This window comes from Anopheles ziemanni, chromosome 3, assembly GCF_943734765.1.
Source record: "Anopheles ziemanni chromosome 3, idAnoZiCoDA_A2_x.2, whole genome shotgun sequence".
In the NCBI taxonomy this organism is placed as follows: domain Eukaryota; kingdom Metazoa; phylum Arthropoda; class Insecta; order Diptera; family Culicidae; genus Anopheles; species Anopheles ziemanni.
Window position 1 is genome coordinate 293,153 of NC_080706.1, and position 9,239 is coordinate 302,391.

At 38.9% G+C, this 9,239-nt stretch overlaps 1 protein-coding gene across 1 annotated transcript; it reads right to left on the reverse strand.

The window, feature by feature from the left end:
- Window positions 1-6,758: 6,758 nt before the first annotated feature.
- LOC131288917 (putative gustatory receptor 28b) lies at window positions 6,759-8,871 on the reverse strand. The gene is made up of 7 exons (XM_058318098.1): window positions 8,452-8,871; window positions 8,103-8,380; window positions 7,883-8,015; window positions 7,510-7,692; window positions 7,349-7,420; window positions 6,949-7,035; window positions 6,759-6,878 (listed from the first exon to the last, which is right to left on the reverse strand). Exons 1-7 carry the CDS (start codon window positions 8,869-8,871, stop codon window positions 6,759-6,761), a joined length of 1,293 nt encoding a protein of 430 aa, XP_058174081.1.
- Window positions 8,872-9,239: the final 368 nt, after the last annotated feature.

Here is a 9,239-nt window from a genome sequence, read left to right on the forward strand (position 1 = left end):
AGGATAAGCGGTTTTGCATGATGATGATTGTTATTTCAAAACATCGAAAACGCAGGATCCGCGTACTTGAGTGTGTTTAACATCAAACACGAAAATTTTTAACTATCAAAAATAAAATAATGTTTTCTCAGTTAAACATCACCAACATACAACAAGTATATAATTTTTGTGATTATATTTCAGATTTCGTGTGTAACTTCAATGTTGAAATTTGAATGTGTTAAAGTTGTAGTGAAGCAAAGAATACATTTGGCAAATTGCTTGTAGATAATTTTAGTATTTTAATTTCTCAAGCAGAGGTTTCCCAAAGACTTATCACAAAACCGAGCATTCTATCCTTTTGTTTTTCAAGTTTTCATGAAACAAAAATCGTCCATGCCTAGGTAAAGCATCCGGACAACCGGATTCCTGTCTTTCCTTGCATTGCCTCAGGCAAAACGCAGTTTGCCATGTTCAGGCGTTTTGTGTTTGAAGCATCGTCGGTATCGTTTGTGAGTTCATGTTTTCTTCTGATAGTTGCTGGTTGTAGCATCAATAGTCACGTTGTTCGTTGTCGTAATAAGGACGGCGCCATTATCGCCACAGGGAAGATGAAAATTCCATTGTGAATGTGTCGTATAGGTCTTTTGTCTGCTTCATTCGGAGAGTCACGATCTTCTGCAACCGCTCCAGAAAAATGTTTGTGCGCTGAAAAGAATACATTTACACCTTTTCGATATTCACCAAAAACAGCGGGATGTATACACATCCCTTCGAAATATGCACTGATGAACTCGAAGGAGGCATCCGACTCCATGAAAGTTGAGAAATAATTATTATTCCGGTAGTGTGATGATTATGGTGAACCTAATACCAAATTGTTTTTAATGATGCATTTGTCACAGATTTAAAAATACTTAAAAATAAAATCACGTGTTGGTCGTACATGAAATTGATTTATCAAAGTTGAAATTAAAGTGAAACATTAAAGCCAGCCTTTTGAAAGCAAATTCTTCGTGTCACTGTTTTTGAAACTGCACGATTTCATAGAGGGCCGGATATTTGCTAAATCTAAAATTGGTTCTTCTTCTTCATAAAAAAGGCAACCAATCGTACGGGCGTTTCTTTCTCAGCTGCTATTGCAACGAATGGTAATGGGTCAGGAAGCAGGTTAGTCAACATACATGTTCAATGCTAAATATCGAATGGGGCTCACGGTTCGAGCTGAGTACTCGATTGCGCACACATGTGAAATAAATCAAGTCGTTGTGACGTGCACACTTCCTTCTGCGATGCTGTATTGACACACGTTCGACGTATCGGAGCCTTGATTTGATTTCAAGTACGAAACATCGAAAAAAGCGACAATCTTAGACTGATCCGAGAAGTTGGATAGGATGCAATACAGCAAGTAGTATGTTTGTCTGCTGAAATGCACACTCCTGCAGATGGGTGTTTGCTGCATTTGGATCGCATGGCTGCCCGCGGAAATAGGGTTTGGTAAATATTGGGACAAATACGGTTGAAGTAGGAGTGCAAATGATATTCGATATAATTGTACTGGCAGCCAAGTTTCTTTCTTGCAGCAAAACTCAAACTGTATATAATTTCTTTTTCTTTAAAAAAAATTTCATCCTCCTCTGTATAGGTTCGTAAAATTAAAAACACATTTTGCACAATGGAAATAAGGTTGATTTTCTTATGCTTAGTTTACACGAGAAAAAAAATTAAAATAAATAATATATAATATAATAAATATATTTAAATTATATATATTTAATTATTTGTGTATTAATTATTTTTATATATATTTTTATATATATAAACAATATTATTGAGGGGGAGAAAATAATTAAAATTTTTGTCTGATCAGTTGGTCACGTCCAAACTATTTATCGGCCTCTTCTTCTTCTTTGGTGACTCTACGTTGAAACTTGAGGATTACCTTTTTGAATTAATTTCATGTATTTTCTTGCCAATAATGCATACGTCTTCGGTATCCAGTGTAATTCGCACTCAACCCGGTCCTTCCATCATGAACCCAGCTTTCAAGGGTTCATGATGGAAGGACCGGGTTGATGGAGTAAAAACAAACGATACAGTTGGTAAGCCGATGAACAATATTTAGCTGAAACCCATTTGGATTGATGAACTGCTACTTGAGGATAAGTTGTAGATTTTTCATTTTTTTCAAATTTAAGTTACTTTAATTTCTAATTTACAATTGAAAAATACTGCAACGCTTAATGTTTAGTTAGTTTATACTATGTCAAATAAAATGGAATGTAACATATTTCGATTGAAGAGATAGTTGCATTGAGGTTTATCAAAAGCATCGGGATTATTATTTCGATTAGTCAATTTGGTCATTAGATTCTTCTTCTTCTTCTTGGCGTAACGACCTCGAGGTCATGCCTGCCCGTTAAAGGCTTACGCGACTTGTTTCCCTGTTGTACGTGGATAGTCAGTCCTCTCGTACAGGGGAGGGGGTTCGGTCTCGGTTGGGATTCGAACCCACGCCGTCGAGGTGGTGAGCCCCGGCGCCCATGGACCGATTTTCTAACCGGCGCTACCGCTCGGCTGTCGCGGACCCCCATTATTAGATTATAACAGCTCAATTCGTATATCTTGAGGCAAATGAAACAATTTATCAAGTAAAACTTACTACCTATGCATGTGTACTCATCCCACGTAATCCCTCGGCAACAACGCCCTGATAAAAGTTTGGCATGCAGTTGGCAACACTATTAAGCTGATTAGTTCGATCCTGTTTGATTAGTTTAGTTTTGTCAGCATAAACTTGCTTCATTTATCGATTTTTTAATCCTGTTTAGTAAACTAGTTGAAAAGAGTCTATTGACGTGCGATGAAAACCGGCAGTCATTTTTGAGGAATACATGCCACACATAGAATACTTGAGTGTTTCAATTTCTGCCGACGACAAGGAGTAATCAGCTAAGGTCCGGCAATGGCCATTGTTTATACAAGAGAGTTACGAAGCGAGCAGTTGATTTGATTCAATTAAATGATTTCCATTTTGTCATCCTTTCCAATCGACCTTTTGCAGATTTATATTGGTCTCTCGGCCGTTTCCCTTCATTACCGATGAAGCGTCTTCCATTTTCCGATACACGGATCGTCGTGAGCTTTGAAACCTAAAATGCTCGCACGTCCTCAGCAACAATGAGTAGTTGGTGCTGTTTGTGTTAATAAGAGTGATTGGCATGCCATGATTTCCATAGGCAAACACGTTCGACCTGATTCAATTGAGTACTGGCTCAAATTTATGTGTTGCTATGTTCAATGGCTTATCGACACTGTGCGATGTGTCCGATTGTAGGTAACTAGCTTTCCTATCTCATTGCGTGGCAATGAATCATTCAATCACTGTGAATAGTGCGTCCCAAACTTGGATCTTTAGAACCTCGATTTTGAAATGAGTTAGTAGCTCATTCCTTTTTATATAGTGACATAAAACAGTAAAGATACTCTTTGTTCCAAACATGCTTCAAACGGTGCAGATTCAAATCCGCAAACTTGTAGGGCATACTATAATCATACCGTGCTAACTGGGTTTATAGATGCCTCGATAATCATGGGTTGACTGAAACAAAATATACAACTGAATTCCCAAAGTTTCATTAGATTAGCATTCAAATAGGACGCATTGATTAAGTAAGCATTGACCGATGTTTTCTACCGGTTAACTTACAAGCGCCACAAAACCGTAATTTGGTTCGGGGGCTTCATCAAACGAACCAATTGAACCAATTGAAATTTATCGTTGTAATTAATGCGGAAGGCCAGAAGTTGCAGGCGTTTGTAGCTTATAAGCGTAATTAGATTTGTCATTTCCCGAAAAACGATTTATTCTGGCTATTGCTATGTTTTGTGTCAATTCCTCAAGTGTGTACCCCTCAAGTAAAAGTACTCTTGAAGACCAACTAAATTGTACTAATATCAGCAATTGCTGTTTGGTACCTCTGAACAATTTTGAACAAATTGCACCAGTTCCTTACACCAATTTCTTTGGTCTATTTAGAAATAAACCATAAACTGATTTTCTACGTCCAAAAGAATTTTACTACTTAATGGCAAAGTTTTCTCCTGGGATGGCAGAACTATGGCATCACAATAAAAAGTCTGGATCGGGGAAAATGGAATAAATACATTAATGGATTTCGTCGATTTTGTGGTATTGGCCAATGCACAGAAAGAGACTGCTATATTCATCAATTTGCACGATAGCGATGGTCCCGGTTGTCGTCCGGTTGGAGGCGGACCAACTGATGAGCGAAGTGTTAGTCTCCAACCTAATTGTCTGCTGGCGAAGGCTACCAAATTTCTCGTTACCCAAGGCGTTAGGGAAAGTTTTGTTTTGATGAGTTGGTTCTGTTATGTTGCGATAGATAAACGTTGTGTTTCCTGAGACTACCGCATTTGCTGATTATATGGCATTGGTTCTGCCGATCAAGTACGATCCAAGTAAGCGGTCTGTACCCAAGAGCGTTGTTGTTTTTCATTAGTCTAACTCGAGTTGTAAATAAACGAAGTACTAATTGCTGTTCAATGCATTATATCTGCCGCCCGAATATTGCAACGCTTGATTGCCTACCGAGCAGATGTGCATAACACCGGAGGATGTAAAACATTCTCGTCTATTAGTGTAGAATTCATTCTAGTTAGGATGATAGTTGGTTGTCGATGTAAGCACATAAAAGGGAGGACAACAGGTGCCAAAGGCTGTTTACATTTGTCCGTTCAACCTTGGAGTTGATCGGCCTAATCTACAATAAGATTAAAAACCTTCACTTGAGGCGTTGCCGACGGTAGGAAATGATGAGCATGGAATTTTCTTCGAAGCCAATTTAATCGTTTAGATCAAGTCCTTGATATGCTTTGTTGGATGAACGTGAAGCAAAAGTTGCAAGCAACTGAAATGCGAAGGATTTTTTTTATTTGTATAGCGAAAGGTGAAAAGTATATCTTATATAGTTTAGTCAGAACTTTCATTGAATTATTGTCCATGACCATGTCAATTATTGAAATATTCACCATGTCAATGAAGTGTCTTCAAAAGCAGATATAATTACTAATTGATCAACAGGATTCGCAATACACATAATTTTCTATACAAAAGAACGATGAACATTAATCCGTCGTTAATTTTATGCTTCCATATTATGGGCCGGAATGGCAAGACTACACAATGATCAAGTGAATGTAAAAGGATAATGCCAACCCGTTTGGAAGGTAATTTATTGATTCTTGGTTTGACATGAACTTTCGCTGGTGAATGACAGGCATTGTTTGCCTTTCAATTCGATTCTATTATTCATTGTTTCCCTTTTTCTATTAATTTTGCTTCTCATTTTTGATAGTGGATTTCCCCGCGCAACCCATTTCTGTGCTCAAGAACAGTTTCGTACAATATTAAAGGAAACCCGGGTTTATCTCAGGTAAGCCTAGGGGGGTTCATCTAGATTATCAAAAAGCTTGAGATGTGGCCTCGTCAAATGCTGGTGTGGAACAAAAACTTCAATGTAATTTATTATCTTTCTCTTTATATTAACAGCGATAGCAAACTTGGAAGAAAGCCCAAGGCGAAAGTTTCATGTGTTGCACACCTTGGCTGCGTTGGATTTTAACTTCTTTGTTTATGCCGTATTACTTCGACTAGAGTCGGTGTTGATGGGGTGTTCGGAATTATCAAACAACTTTTAAGCAACGACAGGATCTTGCCGCAAATTATAATATTATAATATAATTTCCTTCCACCATATTCGATTAAACAGTGAACACCACGTTTTGCTAACCCATTAATTCTCCATGCCATTGCAGATATTCTCATTCGCTCCACCATCTGAAACGGCGTAGGTGCACACCACGTGACGCGGTATGGTAGGACTTGCGTTGCCGCACCTAGTGTTTAATATGCATCGGTGCTTTCCCTCATCGCTACCGGAGTGTATTGGTGTGCATTTTTCGTAGCATCGTGGAGAAATTTATGTCGTGTACCGCTTTAGAATTCTTGTGATTCAGAGAAGGAAACTTATTTTGCGGAACTTGCTTGCTGCACAATGCATCAGTGTGATGCGTATCGTTTATTTTGATGATAAAGGTACAGGAGAGAGGACAAAGTTCAGAAAATATGATGGCCACCCTTCGTTCCGTGCCGAAGTCGTTGTACGAATTGCTGTAGGTGAGACGAACAGTTTTTTTTTCTCTTACTATAGCATGATTGCTTCAGATAGAATTCGAAAAACAGGACAGAAGGAATGCAGTCCTTCCAAATGTGAAGTTTTCTTTCGTGAAATTCTACATTACATCCAGGCTGGTAGAGTCTTAGATGATTGAGTCATCTTGTGCAAGAAAATATCTTTTTAGTTGATTTACGTTCCAAGTTACCTTATTCTCATAGTTACGTATGGTTGTCGAACATTCCAAAACACCAAATCAAGCAATTAAAGACGGACTGGCTAATGCGTAGCGAATCTTTACGATATTGCCATGTTTTCACTCAAATTAGTGCCTAACTATGCTTTGTTGATGACGATATAATTAGGTGTAATTCAAATGTCTATAGTAAACACATCTCTTGATGGTATTTAAGTGGAGAATTTTGGCAAACATTTTCCTATTATTTGTATTTAATTCTGTATAAGTGCTTTTTGCAAACCAAACGTTTGACAGTATAGTTATGCAATAATAGCATAATTGTAATTGAAACTTTACTAAAAAGTGGAAGATTGATTTTAATCTTGTTTTAACTGCAGTAACTATGGAACTGTAACATTACGTTCAGCATGGATTTGCAAAATCACACTGATAAAAAATTTAGGCACGCCAAGCTCGAACTGGATCATGATAATGCTGTATGTGGCAAGAGCCGAGATAATCTGAAACAGAGAACCGAAATTTAGCACCATTGGCAAGAAGTGTGGGAGCCCACATTTAGTTGCCACTTACCGACAGTACAAGAGTCCAATCGAAGCTGAACAGGCCGCATGATACTACAGGCGTTTGGTGCTGAAGATACTGGGAGAAGAGGAGTAGCTGCAAGGAACGAAATAAGTTAATGATATCCAGTAGAAAGAAATCCCATGGAAGAAGATGATAAGTAAGGCGGCAAATATATTTCTATCCGACCGAAAGATCGAGAGGGTCATGCTCGATTGGCATCGCATTATTGACGTGGTCGATAAAATAAATAAGCGGATTACCAACCGGATTATGATCCGGCTTATGAAGGGGGGTTGCAAAGCGTCATGCTCCATTGTCGCACGAATGTGGTTGAGCGTAGTAGCGACATGTAGGGCTGAGCAGGGTGTTCGACATCTTCCCATCCCACAGCCGAAAACTTACTCACCCGTTCAACTGCTGCTGGTGTCTTCCATGATTGATTTATTGCCTTATGAACGAGGACGGCAGTTAGCTTGCCCTGCGAGAGTAAAATTGAAGGGTGAAAACACACGAAGCTTGGTCGTGGCCACTGATTACAGATTGATGCAAATCACAAGTGTGCCTTACCTCTTTCTTCAGGTCGTTGCTAAGCTGAATAACCAGCAGGAAGTGAAGCATGAACAATATTGTCGTTGCAGAGTAAATGATGGCGAGCGCCTTCAAGATCAGGACGCTGTTCGCTAAAACGTTGCAGATGGCAAGGATCGTAAAGACTGCTGACATTATAACCGTGGCGCATAAGAACATAGGCTTATCGAAAAATAAAAGTTATAGATAAGACCATGACGTTATGAATTTTGATTTATCAAATTGTTTTTCATCAACCATACAGTGACAATCAATGAAGTTATAGCATGTTTAGATAAATATTTGTACCACCTGTCCTAATTTATATATTTCTAGGTAAATACCTTTATACGTTGATTCTTGATTCAATTACCTGCCATACAAATATAAGACAAAATATTTGAAGACCATCGCACAAGTTATTATAGATCGTAAGTAAGCCTTGTAGTTTCTCCAGCATCTCGGATGTAGGTTTTCCATTTTCGAGTTCTCCAAGAAAACACTTCCTAATGAGAAGAATCATATGTGATTTGTTCAACTTGTTCCGTTATGTAGGCTGGCCATGAAATACAATTATAGGGAATTAAACTTACCTCAACCGTTTATTAAGCATTTTCAACCGTTCCCGGAACCCATACACACCCGCAATGAAAACAGTGACGGAAAGAAGATGTATAAGCCGAATGATGTAGTAGTAGAGGAATACAAACTGAGCAGAAGTCGAATGGTCATGTGAGTATTTAAAAATAGTTTTTCCTACAATCGCATCGATTATCACCAGCAGGATGTTAAAAAAGGTAGTGCTTGCTATCAGAACCACCGACACAAGATGGATTTTGGCATGTTTGATTTCGTCGGAAAATGTGTGAAACTGAAAGGATGAAATGGGAACGACTCAGATTGTACCTTGATCGTATTAATATACAAGCACAAGTTTATTACCACCCGATCGGCCTCTTCTACTAAGCTAACCATACGAATGAAACGTTGTCGTAAAAGCAGTGCCAGCACAGCTGACACAGAACAGAAAACTCCCGAGATCAGGTGTAATAATAAAGACACAATTGTGATGATGCGCGAGAAAGGATAATTGTTAACATCGTTAGGCCACGAAGCGTACAGCATTTGAAGAAAGAACATTTGCCACAATGAAAAAATTATGGCATCCATAAATTTCACCTCCGATTTCAGTAACCTTAAGTTATTGCTAACGTCGGGGGCAGCGATGCTGGGAAGAGAACGTCGAGTAACGGAAACAACCGAGAAGGGTAGCAAGCCGAAACATTTTAGTAGAAGGATGCATGGCCGAATTGTTTCATAGAAGTTCTCGATATTAAACCAATATTTTAGGAGAGGTGACATTCTGCAAATTTGTTCGACCGAAAAACAACCGTAAACACTGAATTTCTAGGGATAGGGATCCTGGCAAACCAACATGGTTATTGTCGCGCTGGTATCACACGTACACACACGCACATCGTTCCTCGGTTCCACAGTCTAGAAGAATGCTATACCAAAATCAATCACCCATGGAAGCGCACGGTGATCGGTGAAATATTTTCAAATCGAATAGCTCTTTTTTCTTAGCAAATAGCGCAATGTAACCGCGAAAGGCGAGCACGATCGAAAACCCCGGTGAAATAAACTACCCGACTGCCAAGAACCGACTGATTCGAGTTACACCTCCATACAGCCAAGCAACGTTAGCTCCTAGTGCGAAGGACAATTCG

Coding starts and splice junctions, on each gene's coding strand:
- LOC131288917 (XM_058318098.1), bottom strand. CDS start 8,871: ATGTCACCTCTCCTAAAATATTGGTTTAATATCGAGAACTTCTATGAA. Junction 8,381..8,451: donor TAGAAGAGGCCGATCGGGTG/GTAATAAACTTG, acceptor TCATCCTTTCAG/TTTCACACATTTTCCGACGA. Junction 7,693..7,882: donor GTCTTATATTTGTATGGCAG/GTAATTGAATCA, acceptor TTTTTCGATAAG/CCTATGTTCTTATGCGCCAC.